The sequence below is a fragment of the Pangasianodon hypophthalmus genome, chromosome 24, assembly GCF_027358585.1.
Source record: "Pangasianodon hypophthalmus isolate fPanHyp1 chromosome 24, fPanHyp1.pri, whole genome shotgun sequence".
Classification (NCBI taxonomy): domain Eukaryota; kingdom Metazoa; phylum Chordata; class Actinopteri; order Siluriformes; family Pangasiidae; genus Pangasianodon; species Pangasianodon hypophthalmus.
In genome coordinates this window covers 12,841,991-12,860,834 of record NC_069733.1, presented here as the reverse complement: position 1 = coordinate 12,860,834, position 18,844 = coordinate 12,841,991, and the positions used below count along the sequence as shown (strand labels likewise).

Genomic DNA, 18,844 nt, shown 5'->3' with positions numbered 1-18,844 from the left:
GATGCTTAAAAAAATAGATCTTTGTCTTTTGAAATGTAAGTAAAAGTCAGAAGTATTAAGTGAAAGAAAAACTCTAGTACAGATAATTAGACATAATTACAGTGATAAAAAGTAATTATACTTTGTTTCTTTCCAGCTCTGCTAAATACTCAAGTCTAATTTAAACTTTTAAGGTCTGCATTAAATTATTTATTCTGTTTTTATGTTATGTGAGTAAATTTTAACCTAATATACCCGAAAATTCAGAATACATTTAGAGCATGCATTTTTAAAAGTTTCCATTCTGCTTTTACTTAAATACTGTTTTCAACCTGATTTTACTGGGCAGTAGTTTGGTCATCTGCAAAGTGACTTGATTTATTTATTCTTTTTATGATGAAAGTCAGGTAGAACCATTTGTGTTTTTATATCAGTTAATGTTCATGAGTGGTATATAGGTAAAGCGAACACTCTGCTGATAATGATAAGGATGGCTTTTCTTTCTCAATGTAGTCTCCTTTCATCTCAAAAAAGTCTCTCTTTCTTGTCTCATTCTATTTCTCCATTTGTGAAAAAGTTTTGATAAATAAGTGAAAAATAAGTGACAATCACTGTAACATTTTCTGGCATATGAAAGAAAAACCTTCAGGCAGAGAAAATGTCCTCTGTGGTGACGTCAAGAACTATCTTTCTTAATGAAATGAATTAAGCCTGAGTGTGTCTTACAATCTGATACAGTATATCAAAGTCCTGCTTCCAAACTCTAATTAGTAACAGTTTGGCCTCTGTAATGGCCCTCACTAGCACTCCAGAGGTCTGTGCCAGCCATTAGACTGCATGCATTATGAATCAGAAATGTTACAGCACAAAACCATGTCCTGCCCCACCTGCTTCATCTTCCACTGAGAGTGGAGTGCAACTTTCTGATCACAATGTTTTAGCTGATGAGCAAAGGGAATAAAGAATTCATCTTGCCACAAGCCACGCTACTGATGATTTATTCATGAGAACGTCTGAGCTGATGCCGCTGTTCTGTGTGTGATCATAAAGACTCTAACATCTCATACACTACTGTAGTAAGCAGCTTTTCTCTTTTAGAGGGCTGAATCATCTCATCCTTGCGCCTGACAGATCGGAGGCCTAAGCCCTTATTGATTGATTAATCACTTCGCCGATGAACTAACAAACACTGACCTTTTGAAGTCTGTGGGGCGTTTATCCCCCAAAAAGAGAGGAAAGTCTGTTTACCACATTGATTATTTAATGGAACATCAAGCTGCCACTTTTATCACATGGTGGAGATCAATAGGATCTCAATACATTGACCTTCTGAGGGATAAGTAAACATCAGCAGCTTATTGCACTCTTGGACATGATTCTATCTTAAACGTTATGAAAGCTATTTTCTGGCACTTATTATTGATCTGCAATCACGTCTAAAATTTAAAAACTTGAGAAGCAAGACACAAGATTCAAGATACTATTTTGGACATATATTGAACAATAGGGACACTCAAGATCCGTGATGTCATAAAATTAAGTCTAGCCTATTTGTACACTCTAACATTGCTTGGTTATTTTTACAACTCAGTTGCTGGGTTTAGCTTGTTGGGTCAGGTAGTTGGGTCGAGGTGATGATGTTGGGTTGGGGATGTGGACCTGCTTGTCCGGAGAAGGTGTGACATAAAAGAAATCAACTACAAGTGCAAGAAGTCTTTTACATTTTACTTACATAATCTACTTTACATAATTATTTTTACAGTCAACATTACATTATCTAATTTTGTGCTGCTGCATAGCTATTAATGTTACTTAACATTACTAGCTAGTTAATAATTACCTCGAGTTCATTCTAATCCTATGTTTGATATTAGTCATTCATTATTTAGAACACGTCATTGATATTATCATGTTTTTTTTTTCGAGTAAGGCTGATTTCACACAACGTGCTTTTTGTGTGAAGCTTATTTTGTGCAGATATTGAAAAAAAGCAGCTCATATGATGGGAATCCTATAACCATAACAACTTGGGAGTCTGTAGCCCATGAATGTAGTCATTTTTAATTCACAATTTGGGTAAAAAAAAAAAAAAAATCAAGCCAGCATGTTGGGTCAACATCCTAACTCATCCTCGCTTGTTTAAGAAAACCCATGCTAGGTTAGTCTATACTGGAGTTCCAAACTGACCCAAATAACCCAGCAATTTTAGTGTAGAGGTCTCTGTAGAATTTACCTAGACTGCAACAATAGTTTCAATGATAGGATATCTGATAGACGACTTCCCCAAATCAGGCCACTGACTACAAAATATTATTTAGTCTGTCCCATCTGGACAGCGTGTGTGTAACACAAGGTCTCACTTTGCATCAACTGAGCTGATTGCACAAGAAAAGGGAAACAACAATGTCGCCGTTCCATACTTCTGTCAGTGGCTGAGCACGAGGCAGCAGACTTCTGGAGCAGAACAGGCTTTCTCAATGGACGTCAGCTCTGTTCAGACAAATAGGAGATGACACGGAACATAATGCACCAACTAGCTCCGACAACCGGGCCTGAGTAATGGCTCATAAATTCAGGAGCCCTGGAGCAGGAGCTGTCAAAACTCTGCAGTGCACGAATGGCTAATGTTTTTCATCCATTTTCCCTCACAGCTAAACGCGACCAGCCAGAGCTGAGTCTGTTCCCTACACCCCCCTCTCTCCCCTCCCTTTTTATGTTCTCTCTCTTCTCTCCACCATTCCAGCCTGTAGTGCAAGTCAGCCAGCTGTGCTAAAAAACATTTGCTTTATAATTAATCACGGCAATACAGTGGCGGTCCAGTGCACCAACCTCCCACTCCCTCCCATCAAATTCAAATCAATGGTACAACCCCGAGCTCCCTGTCGATATTTTCCAAAGTGCAAAAAAATGCTCAGCCTGGTTTGACCCAATAATGCACCCTGAGGGGGAGTGACAGCGGTGGACCAACACAATAGCGGCTTTGCCTCCTAGCACAGCACAGCACAGATTAGGCCTCATTTTCAACTTTCTGTTACATTTAGTTTAGAGTTTATAGTGGAAGTGAAGCAGTATATGTAACACAACTGCTCAATACTAAACAATGGATGTCCTATTGATGTCGCGATTGCTTTCATTACAGTACAATTGTATTTACAGTATTTGCTGTATTTTAAAATGCTACCATATAACCATATACCTACTATATAACCTATGTTTGTTTAAGTTATTAGCAGAAAAGAATAATTTCTAATAAAAACAGAGGGAAGGTCATAGAGACAAAAATTACCTTTCATAAATTCTTCTTCATTTTACTATATGCAGGTCAAAATGACATAAATATGAAAGGTGTTTTTTTGTCATATATGTAAATATGCATATATGGAATTAATATTTATGAAATGAAAATAATTTTGGCATGCAGTGAATACTAACAATTATAAAATGAAAGCATTTTTTTGAGAATTCCACAAATATTACTGAATAGTACACAGTACATCAGATCAGCATAGCTTGCATTTATGGCAGCAAAATGGTTCAGGGCTATCAGGGATGCCATAATCATAGCGACATTGTCTTCAAGAAATGATGCCCTTTGTTCCAAAATATTCAAATCCATAAACTGTTGTCCAGCTCAAAACAGAATTTTATGCAGTTTGATAAAAGAAAAGTGTATCGTAAATAGTCCTAGTTCAACATAAGCCACTGAATTCCTCACAGCCTTGACTTCACTGTGTCTGTTATTGTGCAAAACAGAGCACTTCATAGAAAAATTGTGTTTACAGGGTATGTGTCTCTCTAAGCTAATTGTGATTAACTTCTAGCTTCAACAATCAGGTTTCCATGAAAAATATATGAATTTGCCCAAATAATGTTCATTCTTATTATTTTATCAACATAATTGAATCACTGATAATGCAGTCAGAGTCGGTCTATAAATTATTTGTAGCTGTTTGACCACAGAACGCTAAAGCATGCTGTAGATGAAGAGATTTAGTGCATTAGTACAGAATAGCACTATTATTTATCTACATAATTTATTGACCAGTAAGCTATTTGTGTATATGTGCTATGTCTTCTTATTTTTTTTAGTCTTGAAATGGCTTTGTATGTGGAGTGTGACATCAACAGAAAAAGTCAAATTGTTAAACGCAATTATTTGTGTGACAATTAATAGTCAGCCAAAATGTCATGATTGTGTAGTAACAAGTGAAAATAGGTTTGTTGGATTTCATATAAATATAGTCAGAAGAAAAGCTACAAAAATTAACCTTATCCCCTTTCACAAATCTTGACTACTCACAACTATCCAGTATGAGCTCTCAAGCAATTCGTATGAGTCTGCAACTGCGATCACGGTGTGGAGTGTGTGCTCCAGTGTATTATTAAGTAAAATCATATTGTATCCAGACCACAGCCATGATTATTAACCCAATAAAGATTAAAAAGGACCTAAGGGACCAAAATCATTCAAGGCTACAAAAATATCTAAATGTACATTGACAATACTTGACAAATGATCCTAGGAATTTGTTGTTATGGCCATCTTGGTTTTTTTTTTTTTTCGTAATTAAAACAAACAAACAAACAAACCTCGAAGCCATGAATGAATGAGAGAATAAAAAAACTTCTGAAGACGTTGTTTCTAGTGGCAACATCCTCTTGTATTGACCGTGTCCAGCAAGCAGCTGACGGTGATTGATTTTAGCTGGCGTTTCCAGTGAAAGGGGATCCTTGTGGAGCGTTGTGGGAATGCTTTGGCTCACTGATCAATGCTGTGGGTAAGTCTAGTCGCAGAGCATCAGGCCGACACGGTGTCCAAATAGCCCCCAACCTGCTTCAGCTCAAATTCCAACCAGAAAAACAGATCCACCCTACTAGAAGGTTCAAGTCAATAAATCTGCTTCTTATTATTATTCTTATAGATAGATAGATAGATAGATAGAAGACCTTGCAAAATACATTGTTCACCTTATGGTTATTCAGATAGATTGCACTTTTACAAATAGCAATGATGCTGTCATTAATTCAGTGCCAGAATACAACAAATTAAATGATACAGTTAATTAATTTTTTTTTTTTTTTTTTTTTTTTAAGGCTCTCAAGTGAAAGACATTTTAATTGTGGTTGAATGCTGCCATCTACTGAGAGAAAACATACAGATTTGAAAATGGTCAGTGTGGAATCAGTCCCACTGAAAAACATCTAAAGCTGTAAAAATATAAATGCAGGTCTGTTACAGAGAACAATTATGGACTGTTCATTTATGGTTCATTTGTGTATTTAATGTAAAATATGTTAAGTATAGTAACTTATACTGTAACTTGTGGAATTCTCAAATCTGATTGGTCACAAGGTGTTGAGTAATTAATAAATAACAGCATGGCTTGGACATCTATTTAGTTTTTTTTTGTTTGTTTGTTTGTTTTTTTGGAAGGAATCTCCAGTGTCAGCACTACCTCAATAACAGTCATGCATAAATATATAACTTGAAGTTTTACGATGCTGAAAAGTCTTCAGAACGGAGGGATTTATGGATTCTCAGAAACACAATGAGCTACTTGTTTGTTTGCTTGTTTGTTTGTTTGTTTGTTTGTTTGTTTTATTAATCTGGAGAGAGAAATACCTGGTAAGATACTATAACAGCTGTTAAGTGGTAACTTAAAGTTTCGTCAAAGTTCCACAACATTAAAAGTATTTTAGTGTTGTAAAAATTTACAATATATTGTGCTTTAATACACAAAAATTGTTAGTGCTGTGTTTTATTCCTACAGAGGAATAAAAAAGTGCTGTGTTTTATTCCTACAGAGGAATAAAACACTTCAGGTCATGTTGTTATTGGAAAATAATCAACTTTGGGGTGCTATAACAGCACGTTGTATTCCTTACTTAACACGTTTGAATTTACGAGCCATTGTTTAAATGTTAACTAAACATATGTCAGTTTAAAATGCACAAAAATAACACATACTGTAAATTGGCTTAAATTAAATTAAACTGCAACATGCTACTGAATGTTGATAATGAACTGAACACAGATCTCTAGGTATAAATATTAGAACGCATCATTTAAGAGATTTGCCAAATAAATATTGATTAATCCAGGTGTTCATTATTTGGCCTATTTGGTTCCATATTAAAAAGCAAAAACAAATAACACAGGGCTTAACTGCTTTGTTAACATTACTTATGGCAAAAGTTCATGGTTCGTTAATATTAACTAATGTAGTAGACAACCACAGTGCTGCTGAATTCTCGATTCAGATTGGTCAAGTATTCAGCTAGTTCCAGCCGCAAGGCAAATCACAGCTTTTATATTAATGTGCTCATTCTAAGACATTAATTTTTTTATAGTAACAAGGGACTTGCATGGCGGATGCTTCATACTGTATAAAGAGATTTTAAAAAGCATGTAAATGGTTTGGTTTTCTGTGAGGAGTTGTGTTATTTAGCATTTATGGAAGGAGTCTCCAGTGTCAGAGTTAAAGTTAAAGCTGTAACTGTAACTTTTCAGACACAGGAATGTCTTCATGATGGTGGAGTTCCTTTAATATTTTTTTAATTACCAGAAAAAAAATAATGTTGCCAAATTGCAATGCTATATAAGAGGAATAGAACATTTTCGGACATGCTGTTTTAGGAAAATAATCAAAATGGGGCGGGAACATGCGTTATTCCAGTCCTGATCATTGTTTTACACAGATTCATGATATTTCATTGCTCATCATGCTAATATTCAAGCTCAATATGAGCTCAAATAAGTGTGTTAGAGAACTGGAAATAAGGAATGATGTGCTATTGTGGGATTAGTAACTCCAGTCTCAGAGACTCAGCACAGGTTGGTGAATTCTCTGCTCTAACACACATTAAACCTGCCAGTTAACTGGTGAAAAATGTACCAGCCCAAATGTGCCACTAGATGTCAGCACTGCATAACACAAATTTTGCCCCAGTCCTCAGGCTCCTTTAATATGAGAGAAAAGGCAATTCCTTGCACTTAGCATTTTTTTGTTTGTAGCTTAAGTAATAACATTTCAGTTTTACAGTAGCCTACTGTATCAAGATATCTCTGCTAAATTTAAGACTATCTTTGTGTACTTTTCTGCTGTAATTGCGCATGGATGAACAGCTGAGACCCATGTTCTCATGAGAGGACATCTTCACAACTGTTTTTCATAGTTATCAGGTGCTAGGCTTAATAAAAGATACACACACACACACACACACACACACACACAAACACACATACACACACACACCAGCACACCAGCACAGTTTGGGCCTCAGGAGGTTAAAAATAGCCAGACTACAAAGTGTAGTAGCTATGCGTAGCAACTGACTACACTAAGCTGCCTGTTTTGATGCTTGGCTACTTTAAAATATTGATTAATTTAGGCTGCTTTAGCTTTACTCTTTTTTTTAAGGTAGGTCTGCCCACATATCGTCCCTTCTTTGGGTGCCAGCAATGTAGGAATAGCTTCATTCAATACACGAGGTGTTCTCAACATCACGGAAATGTGATTTAAAATTTCTTTACATCAACATTGTATCAAAATACGTCCTTTTCTCACAACGAGCTACAATAGCCTAAAGCCTTCAAATTAGCAAAATGAACGCATTTTGCATTTTGATGTAATGTACAGTGCACACTGTATAAACAACAGCTAACAACTGCTTTCATTAGATTTCTTGAGAATTATGGAAAGAATATTCTCAATAAAGCACAGTATTACATCATTATCATTATCACCATTATACTATTCTATGATTTATATTAACATTAAATTCTAGTAGGTCAGTTCAGCTTGCTGTTCACATAAAGCACAGATGGGGGAGCACCATGACTCCTGCACTTTCCCCACTTTAACTCCTGGACATGTAACATTTATAAAGCTAAGACTGATTTTTACTCTGCACAAAGTACCATTTTTTATTTTTTTTCCTAGAGCAAGATTCTAATCCTGTTCTGAGGAGCCACAATTCAGAACACTGTCAAATTTAATTTATAACAAACATGCTGGAGCCAGTTCATCATTTTTGTATGGCTGGATCAGATGCTTTGGGAGCAGGGAAAGCTGTAAGCATGGTGAACAGGGACTTCTTAGTACCAGAGAATGGAGTGAGCTACTAAAGTGAAGTGACGGAGACGTAGGTGGTTTTTCCTCCTGTAACACTTAATACTTAACACTGTACAGAAAAAGATCACCGCACTGTGTTGGAATCCACTGTACTGAAGTTTTGAACTCAAGTATGTGATTTCTGGGGAATGTGTTGTGGATGAGAGAAGGACAGAAATACTTTCTGTAGTTTCTTATTGTAGTTTATCTTACTCTTAGTAATATCATGTGATATCTTACTCGGTCATAAATAGATCACACTTATGCCAATACTGCAAAACCACAACATTACAAAAGCTTTTGCATTATACATAAGATCCCTTTATTTTGTATTTGCTGAGGTGATTTGCCTGTTCATGCACTTTTATTTAGGATAATTATTGTATGCCAAAGCATTGCGTAAACTGTATCAGGAATCTCTTTCAAATCCAGAAGGTTTAAGCAGAGACAAACTTGATCTAATCTTATACTTTTTAAGTTTTAACTGCTATCCAAAACCTTCTGCTAAATAGGATGTTGTATGTTAAACAAATCCATCACCACTTGAGGTTATACTATTTTTCGTCATTATTGGGTTTATACTATTTTCATTATACAGTTTTGGGTATAATATGTAGGTACTGGTATTTTACAATTGAATTTAGATAGGAGTTTTCATTACATCTAATTTATTGTTTCTTTTTAAAAAAATATTCTCCATTTATTGGCAACTTTCTCTCCTGTTGTTCGGGTTTATCTAGGCCAATTAATGTAGGACAGGAAGAAAAACTTTCTATGGCACAGAACAAGAACTAGGGAACCCTGCCCTAAGCGACTCATTTGGACCCTAATCTACTGCATTGCATTGTGGGATTTCAGAAGTGCACTAGATGTTTTCCACTATGCTTTCAGACAGACCATAATATTACCAAACTAGTTTATTATGTATGTAGTTATTATGAGGGTTTTGGACATAGAGATACTTTACACTTACATTATAAACTAGCTAGCTCGCTAATTTACCCCTGGCTCTTTCTTTCTTGCTTCATACATTCATTCATTCATTCATTCATTAGTACATTCATTAGTACATTCATTCATTCATTCAGCTATTCATTTCACTTTCTACCTCTCCCTTCTCAGTCTTTCTCTTTTCAATTTTTCTGTTTTTCACAAATTTTCTCATTTTCTTATTCTCCCTCTGTTTCTTTCATTCTATTCCTTTTGTCTGCCTTTCCTGTCTACTTTTCTCTTTGTTCAATTATTCATTCATTCATTTCATTTCATTTCATTCATCTTCATTAATTGCTTTATCCTGGTCAGGATCGCAGTGGATCCGGAGACTATCCCGTGAGCACTGGGCGCAAGTCCATCACAGAGTGACTGACAGACAGGCAGACAGACAGACAGACAGACAGATTGTTTCATTCATTCACCGATTCATTGATTCATTTTATCTTAATTCATATATATCCTTTCTTTCATACTTCCTTTTTCCTTGTCTTCATTCTTCATTATTTTTCTTTCTTTCTTTCTTCTCTTTTTCCTTCCTTCCTTCCTTCCTTCCTTCTGTCATGCTTTTACTGTTCATTTTCTTCAGAAAAGTAAATTTAGTGTCTCTAACACTGCTTGAGAAGCATGGTTATTTGAGTGTTTACTATTACAGTTATTTTTAGTTTCCCCTGAAGCTCTTCTTTCTTTTCTTTTGGGTGGTTAAAGTTTTAATTAGATTACTGTTCTAACCTACTATCCATCCTACTGTATTATTGTACTGGATGTCTATACTATTATACTGTTCAGTAGAGTAGTAGTGGGGTTGTAGTAGTGCTTATCTTTCAGAAGAGGTCGCACTTTCACCAGGAAAGCCTTCTCCACATGGCTTCTGAACCACAGGGCTGCAGAGCTGATGGCTCATAAGAAAATGAAGTGTGGGAGCTTTGCCCAGTGGCTGTTAGGAAACTGAACATGATGTTTAAGTCTGGTTAAATCTCAGCAATTGTCACTTTTAATATGAACTTCCTTCTGATTTAAATTCCACTGTTTTGTAAACTGAATGCTACACTGAAGTGAGGAAGTGAGTTATGCCAGCATAGTTTACTTTGCCAGGGAATACAGAAGGCAAAAATGCAGTAGGACCATATGGCAAAATAAAAAAAAAAAAAAGAAAGAAAGAAAAAGAAAGAAAAGAAAAAGAAAGAAACTTTTTTTCCTGACATTTTTGCTTAATTTCTTTTAATATGTGGGCCAATTTTATTTCTCTGAGCTTCAGCCTTCTGGAATTTTTTTTTTTTTTTTTTTTTTTGGGTGACTACCATTAAAACCTTATTACAAGTTCACAACTTGTAATAAGGTTTTAATGCTAGTCACCCCAGGCTAGTATTAAAATTACAGAATATGAAACTAGGTCGAAGTGATCAGATGCTTAAAAATGTCTTATGCTTTTTTTTTTTTTTTCTTTTTTCAATCACTGCCTCAATATCCATTACCAGATGAGTCTTAATACTGGTAAATTAGCTACATTTTAATGTGGCTACTTTATACATTCATCAAGTCTCTCCATCCTCCGACCTGAAGATCACTTTGGCTCATTACAACTTATTTATCCAAGTTATTTGGAAGATCTGCCTACAATCCACATCACTTCCGCCAAGAAGTTTATCTAGTAGCCTCCACTTTGATGTCAGACTTAGAGTGAAAAAAAGTTTCAAGCAGACGTCACCTGATTAGGACTGAAGGAAGAAAAAAAACTTCAGTATAAAAAAAAAAAAAAAAAAACACTCCTTGTCCCCGCCCCCAGTGAGGAAAGGTCCGCCCACTCAGCCAGTCGGCCCGAGACCCCCTTAAACACTTAAAAAGAGGTGGATCACACTCACGCGCACACATACATAGCCTACACAAGCCTTCATTCAGCACTGCCTTTCTAAGAAGATTAGGTTTTTTTGCGCTGAAGATTGTCTCTGTATTCTTCCAACACTTTTTTTTCTCCCCTGATCATGTTGAGGATGCTAAAACGCGTTCAGCTCCGCCCGGGCTCGCTTTTATTACTCCTGTGGCTCTGTCATTTCATTCAAGAGCAAAAAGTGCAAGGTGAGTACTAACTTCTGCATGTCATGTCTCAAGATGTCAGTCTGCTTTTTTGTTTGGTTGGTTGGTTGTTTTGGGGATCATTTCACGGCAAATAATGTGCCATGCTCTGAGTAATGCAAGCTATGCAAAAGTTTTTGGCATGCTTTTTGCATTTCTGTGCTGGTCAGAAAGAGAGAGAGAGAGAGAGAGAGGGAGAGGGAGAGAGACAGGTGCGTCTCATGGTGCGTCTGATGTGTCCAGGAGAAAAAGGATGTTTAGATACTGAGCAGATAAAGATGACCTTAGGCCAGTGTGTGTGCACAGTAAAGTTTTGCTTCATTTTAGGTGCAAAGCATTAAACATCAGTCATAATAGAAGAAACCACAGAGTACATGAACAGCGCCATTTGGGAAGCTCAGCATTCCGAGCTGCAGGGGGATCATGTGGAAGCATGTCAGATGGGAAATGATTTAGAGTTTGATCAGACTATTTTTAGATGACTGACCAGCAGCTTTCTGTGCATTCTGCTATCCTGAGCAGACGCCTGGCTGTCCATGCAAAATGCAAATCCCTGAGGCATCATTTCAAACCAAGAATCATAATAAGCAGAAGAAGAAGCTTTGCAATTCTTTCTCATCTGATGCTCAGCTTGAATGCAGGCGTTAAGTGATGCGATCCTGTGCAGAAAAGTTTGATGAACCCTGCTGGGACTGAAGGCTTTAATTGGACTGTCTGGCGCATGGACTCCCCGGGGCACAAGATCTGCTATATTAATAAATAAATAGGGCATTAGGGTAGCGTGTCTGAGCTGTATTAAGACCAGCTCTCAGATTGCTATTTAGTGATGCACAGATGCTTGTTTAGAGATGAGAAATCGCTCGTGTTTGGTGCTGTGAGCATGCACAGTCGGGTGCAGGAGAGGTGAGACGCTGGCAGCGCAGACACACAGCGCTTGAGGAACTGGAGTCTAGACTGGTGTTCACATTGTTTAAATGGGCGGCATTAACCTCATTAACCACAAATTACTCCTGTTTGATCATTCCGGGGAAAAATCTGGGACGTTAAGAGTCAAACTGGTTGCGTTTGTCTGGGGTTAAGGCGTGCTCTTGTTTAAAAAAATAATCCGACTACATAAATCATAATTTTTATAAATGAGACAGCGGGGGAGGGATATGCGTGTGTGTGTGTGTGTGTGTGTGTGTGTGTGTGTGTGGGGATTGGGCGTCTTCCCGCCGTATTTTAATCACAGTGCGCTGGATACAATTGGGCTCTTGCTAATAAAAAAAAAAAAAAAAAAAAAAAAAAAGGATGTTTATTTTAGTAACAATTGATAGCAGGATGGAATGTAGTGAGTGAGATGTTTTTGAAGCGCGACTGCATCAGAAGTAAGTCGCACCAATCTGGCAACCCTGGAGAGTCGGTAGGCGGCGCGGCTAATACAGACTGCACGTGTTGTGTCTGGGTCAGCGGCTTCAGACTTTAATGCGACTGGCTGTTTTTTTTTTTTTTTTCCTCCCACCTTCACCCCCCCTTCCTTCTATTTTTTCTTCCAGCTGGGAACTGCTGGCTCCAGCAGGGGAAGAACGGCCGCTGCCAGGTGCTCTACATGCCAGGCATGAGCCGTGAGGAGTGCTGCAGGAGCGGGAGACTCGGAACCTACTGGACCGAGGAGGACGTCCCGAACAGCACCCTGTTCCGCTGGACCATCTTTAACGGAGGGGCGCCCAACTGCATGCCATGCAAAGGTGCGAGTGGCAGTGCACTCAAAACAAATTAACCCTCTAGCAGAAACAGGGTCTTATTAAAGCATTCATGTTCCAAAAAAAAAAAAAAAAAAAATAAAACACCTTTGCAGCAAGATACCTTCATTTAGTTCTGAAGATCTCCAAGGATCTTCCAGGAACCTTTTTTGTTGCTCTTGTTGTTGTTGCTACTTTAGAGAACTTTAGAGCACCATGTGTGTAGTTTCTCAGCTATATATTTCATTCTGAATGCTGATCAACTGCAAAAAAGTGTGTGGATTTTCACCTAAGACTTTACCTAAATGGCAAAACATCCAGGAAAACAATATCACACAAATCCTGTGACTTTAAAATGCTAATGACATTCTGACATTCTGAACAGACATTCCCAATGACCTGGATGAGTGAATACCATGCATTGAAAAAAGATGATGTCATGAAGAAGTTGTTCTTCTATAATAGAATTATTTCTATTAAAAGATCTGTCACTTTCCATTCAATTCCTTTACACAATAAGATCAACCCCATAACTGAATCTAATGAGTTTTTCCACTTTGCTGAATTTCAGAGACGTGTGAGAATGTGGACTGCGGACCTGGGAAGAAGTGTAAGATGAACAGGAGGAGTAAGCCACGCTGCGTCTGCGCCCCTGACTGTTCCAACATCACCTGGAAGGGGCCGGTGTGCGGCTCAGATGGAAAAACGTACCGTGACGAATGCGCACTCCTGAAATCGAAGTGTAAAGGGCACCCCGATCTGGAGGTGCAGTACCAGGGCAAATGCAAAAGTGAGTGATGGTTTGTGCTCAGGGTTACACTAATGCAAAAAAAAAAAAAAAACAACCACAAAATCATTAAAAACAAACAAACATATAAATGGGTGGTGCACTTGTGCAATGGGTAGCGTTGGTACTTCATGGATCCAGGATCCACGGTTTGATCCTGAACTTGGGTGCGAGGAGTTTCCTCTGGGTTCTCTGGTTTCCTTCCATCTCCTAAAAATGTGGGTAAATGGATTGGCAGCTTTAAATTGCCCCTAGGTGTGTGTGTGTGCGTGTGTGTGTGTGTGTGTGTGTGCGTGCATGGTGCCCTGCAATGGACTGGTGTCCCATCTAGGATGTTTTCCCACCTCATGCCCAGTGTTCCCCGGATTCACTCGCACCCAAACCAGGATAAAACCCCTAGTGAAGATGAATGAATGAATAAATGAATGAATGAATGGATGAAAGGATGAATAAGGAGCTTAGAAATCAACAATGTTCCAGTTTCAGTCAGAAGGTTCTACTCTGAACATATGACTCTGAAGCCCTAAAAATATAAAAGACTAACAATTCTTTAATGCAAAGCAGAGAGATTTTCAAGATTTTTGGCAGCTCGTGCACTCACCACTCAGGGGGGACTGAGAAAAGCAGAAAGGCATCCATCCAAGATTACCTTCTGATTTTTTTTTTTTTTTTTTTTTTTTTCATCTCCAGAGACATGCCGTGATGTGCTTTGCCCTGGCAGCTCGACGTGCGTCGTGGACCAGACCAACAACGCCTACTGCGTCACGTGCAACCGCGTGTGTCCCGAGGTGACGTCACCCGACCAGTACCTGTGCGGCAATGACGGCATCGTCTACGCCAGCGCGTGTCACTTACGGAGAGCCACGTGCCTGCAGGGCAAATCCATCGGCGTGGCCTACGAGGGCAAATGCATCAGTGAGTGACATGGTGGAAAACTAGTCAGGTTTAGAGCGCACATTTTAGCGCCAACATTCCGAACCAGTCCTGACCTTTCTTACTCCCATGACAATTGCTCGCAATTATTATTTTGCAAAGAAAAGTCGTGGGTGTCTAATTGCTTGCAGATGTTGGCCACATCAGCCTGTCTCTCTTATTACAAATCGAGTGTAACTTTGTGCAACCTCTACCTCCCGAGCGCTGTTAAACAACAAGCCTGCTCGTCCCTTCTGCCTCATGTGATGTAGATCCAAAACAAAGCATCTGTTTTCTGTTTCTGCGGATCCCGCGAGTCCAGTCGTCATCTGTATAAAACGGTTTATATTCTGGCTTTTTTTTTTTGTTTTGTTTTTTTTCCAGAGGCCAAATCGTGCGATGATATCCAGTGCAGCGGAGGGAAGAAGTGTCTGTGGGATGAGCGTTTGGGACGCGGCCGGTGCGCGCTCTGCCCTGATGAGCCGTGTCCCGAGAGTCGCGCGGACGAGGCCGTGTGCGCGAGCGACAACACCTCGTACCCGAGCACGTGCGCCATGAAGCAGGCTGCATGCTCCATCGGCGTGCTGCTGGAGGTTAAGCATTCAGGATCATGCAACTGTAAGTAACACCTAGTAACAAAAAAGAAAGAAAGAAAGAAAAAGAAAGAAAGACAATCCAATGCCACCATCACACACTTCCAGCATCAGTCTCCTTGCTTTCTTCGTAAAATGCATTGCAAGCCAACCCACTGCCCAGATCTAAGAGAGGACTCAACATCGGAAGTGCATGACTGGCTTTATTCAGTTACACTCATTTATGAATATTGTGTAAAATCACTGAAGAGTAGCTACTAATTCATACAACTAACAATAATATATCAGCTGATTATTTTTGCAGAGATAACACACTGTAACCTTTGAGCCCCACTCAAGTTTGCCATCATTTACCCCAGCAGGCTGCCTAATTTTTTATTTTATTATTATTTTTTTTTCTTTTGATGTAGTTCTTATAGACAGTACAATATCAAATCACACCAGCTTGTAAATTCCATAATGCTAATTTCATGATAATCATGTAAAAAAAAATTATTTTATTTTACTATTGTCTGTTGTCTTTTTTTTTTTTTTTTTTTTTTTTTTTTTTGCTTATGGCTGTAATCAATCATATCAAAATGCACTATGTCACCATGACATATAACAGCTATGCCAATCTGTACGAGGGTCAGAAACCAGTAGCATCCAAGCATAAGGTGGTTGTAACATTGGTGCTGGTGCTTAAAGCTTAAATTCAGTGATTTTATTTCTTTTTTTCTTTTCTTTTCTTTTACATCATAGACTACCTATTAGGCCATCAGATTAAATTAATGTAATATATGTGATATTCCAGTTAAATAATAACTGGGAAACACAATCTAACAATCAAAACGGGACCAACTTTACGATCACCTTATGGAACCTGCAGCATTTTGCAGGACAAAGCAGAAAACAGTGCTTACTTATTTCTACTTTACGACGATTTGTGTTTGAGTAGCTTTGTTGTGAATGTCTTGTCTTATGAGGATATACTGAGGGCTTGGAACCAGAGAAACACTTGAACTTTTTAACCATTTGTTCCAATTTGGCTAAAGATTCATTGTGTTCATTAAGAAAGTCTGTAACGTCTTTGAGACATCACTCATGGTTCCAAGTCCTTATAATGGACTGCATATTTGGTTTTTTTTCCATTGCTTTGCCTGTGTATTTTGTTTTTCTTTCAAATTCCCATTGTAAAGAATTCTTTAGAATGATATACCTCAAAAGTGTGACTGGTTTGCTGAGGTCAGTCTAGAGCATGGGACGAGCTTCGTGCACGGTGTCAGAAATGGAAAATAAGAACCAACAAGAGCCAATCCTATAACGCAAGAGCACTTTTTTTTGTTTTGTCCTCTTACAGGAATCTGCGAAATTAGAGCTGAGCCAATGATGCCCCCCCCCATGATCAGAACTCTGTTGTACTGACTTCCATGATTACATAAAGCTTGTTGCGTAATTAAGTGTGAGGGCAGAATTGCAATATCGCCTAAACACAAACACCACACATACACACTCCACACACACACAGCCATACACGCACACAACTAGCCAAAACTAGATGGCAATCACAGAAGGAAAAAAAACAAACATTCACTTAGATTCTGCGCTGTTGTGGTCTTTATTCATACAACAGCTACCGTATATTCTCCCATATAGCCATTACTGAAGACCACGAGGAGGACAACGATGATGATGATGATGATGATGATGAAGATGATGATGAAGAAGACCAGGACTACATGGCTTACGTCCATTTATCACCAATACTGGACGGATAAACAGCCATCAGCCAGGGGGGAAAAGTCCTGTGGCAAGGAAAACCATGTCCACACTGTACAAATGTGTATGCTAATTTATTTTTCGACGAAAAAAAAAGGAAGTATACATATAGTTCAGTCTGATAGATGTTTATTTATGCAGTGTTTCATAATTTATACCTTTACAATGTCTGACGTACGTATCTTGATCATGTTATTTTTGTGTTCACTTGGTTGTATTATTATTATTATTATTATTATTATTATTATTATTACTATTATTATTATTATTATTATTACGAACTATATTTGTCCAAAGAGAACAGTGTTATTTATTGTGAACGCTATAGAGTGTAAAGTGTGCAAGTCTTCTGCAAGTTGTAAATTGCATTCCCCTTGCTGTAAAAATCCGCTTATTGCTATCTGTTCTACTATCATAGATGTTTATTTCACACTTATCTGCATGTCAGCCTGTGTGTTTATTTATTGGGAAGAAAAAAAAAACTGTCACTCTTTAATGTAAATGACGTTTCTGGTTTTGTTTACTCTTCAAATTGACCAAATGGATTTTCCTCAACGTTTCGCTATACAGTGCAAAATGGTAATATTTCATTCATGAGCCAGTTCTCCAGAAAAAAACTGATTTGTCTTTCAGGATTTTTCAGATTTTGGTGTTGTGTTTTAGTTTTATGTATGTGCCACTAACACATTTCTGATTTCATGGCCAACGTTCTGCTCTGTAACACCTCCGCTACGTGATGTAGGACTGAGTATCAACATATTGAACATTATCACTTATTGTTTGTCATTTTTAAAGTACATTTTTATTTTCTGACATCACAAGATAGTTATAAATATATAGTTTTGTATTTTTTTAATGTAAATGTCATATGTATATACAAAGTTTGATGGTATTTGTACAGATATGAAGAGTGAAACAATAAAAAAAATAAAATGAATGTGATTTTATCTTGGTGAGTTGGAGGTCTTTATTTTTGCTTTGGTAAACTGTTGTTAACTTTAAAGGTGATTTTAGAATGGATTTTAACCATTAAACATCTTCTAATGGTATTTGAAGAACTCATATACATAAATTTCCCTAGTTTTATGAGCTTGTGGCATTACAGTCAGCTCCAGAATTATTGGCACCCTTAATGATAATTATAATATGAATGTTACATATATTTAAAACTTTATACTCAAACAATTGGGGGGTGGGTGGGACTACTTACCGTTTCTCCAACAAAAATCATTCAAAAATCAAGAGAACTCACTTTCAGTAAGAGCTTTATCCATGTCAGGGTCTCATTGGATCCGGAGTCTATCCTGGGTAGGCATCAGTCAAATGTAGGGCACCATACATGCATTCATTCACACCTAGAGGCAATTTAAAGTAGTTAGTCCAACTACTGTCATGTTTTAGGGATATGGGAGGAAACCAGAGAACCCGGAAGAAACCCGGCAGTCACAGAGAGAACGTGCACAAAAACTCCACATGGACAGCAACCCAAGCTCAGGATCGAAGGTACTCTGGAGTTGTAAGGCAGCAGGGCTACCCACTGCACCACTGTGCCACTGTCATGAGCACTTTTATTATTAAAATAGCTGGCAAAATGATTGCTATGCCTAAAGTTACACTTTTTTTTTTTTTTTAAATAAAGTTTCCAGAAATCACATTGTTGCGTTTGACCAAATATGAGGTTGCACACATGTTAAAACTTTTGGTCATCCATCACCATGAGGAAAACCAGGAACCTTTCAACTCAAAAGAGACAAATGAGTGTTGTCACATAATGGTTGGAAAAAATATAGAAATAGTTAAACAAAAAAAAAAAGTTCCAATAAGTACAGTCATGTCCAAGAGTATACCGTCCCCACACACAGTAAGCAGTTTGCTGAAGGACATAAAGAAGAGCCCAAGATCATAGTTTCAGAATTA

General features: G+C 37.9%; 1 protein-coding gene across 2 annotated transcripts; it reads left to right on the top strand.

Annotated features, from left to right (window-relative positions):
* The first annotated feature begins 10,925 nt into the window (after nucleotides 1–10,925).
* Nucleotides 10,926–17,874, top strand: fsta (follistatin a). Of its 2 annotated transcripts, none has more exons than XM_034298860.2 (6): nucleotides 10,926–11,159; nucleotides 12,692–12,883; nucleotides 13,449–13,667; nucleotides 14,355–14,579; nucleotides 14,961–15,194; nucleotides 16,805–17,874. In XM_034298860.2, the coding sequence occupies exons 1-6, from the start codon at nucleotides 11,066–11,068 to the stop codon at nucleotides 16,924–16,926; spliced, it is 1,086 nt and encodes a 361-aa protein (XP_034154751.1). In that variant the 5' UTR covers nucleotides 10,926–11,065; the 3' UTR covers nucleotides 16,927–17,874. The 2 variants fall into 2 exon arrangements, with proteins under 2 accessions (XP_034154751.1, XP_034154752.1); XM_034298861.2 differs by having other exon boundaries at nucleotides 16,509–16,947.
* The last annotated feature ends 970 nt before the right edge of the window (nucleotides 17,875–18,844 follow it).

Bases quoted from the DNA above. Each gene is read 5' to 3' on its own strand.
- fsta (XM_034298860.2), top strand. From the start codon at position 11,066: ATGTTGAGGATGCTAAAACGCGTTCAGCTCCGCCCGGGCTCGCTTTTA. The intron at 13,668-14,354 runs GTGAGTGATGGT...TTTCATCTCCAG, and splicing joins GTACCAGGGCAAATGCAAAA to AGACATGCCGTGATGTGCTT. The intron at 14,580-14,960 runs GTGAGTGACATG...TTTTTTTTCCAG, and splicing joins CTACGAGGGCAAATGCATCA to AGGCCAAATCGTGCGATGAT.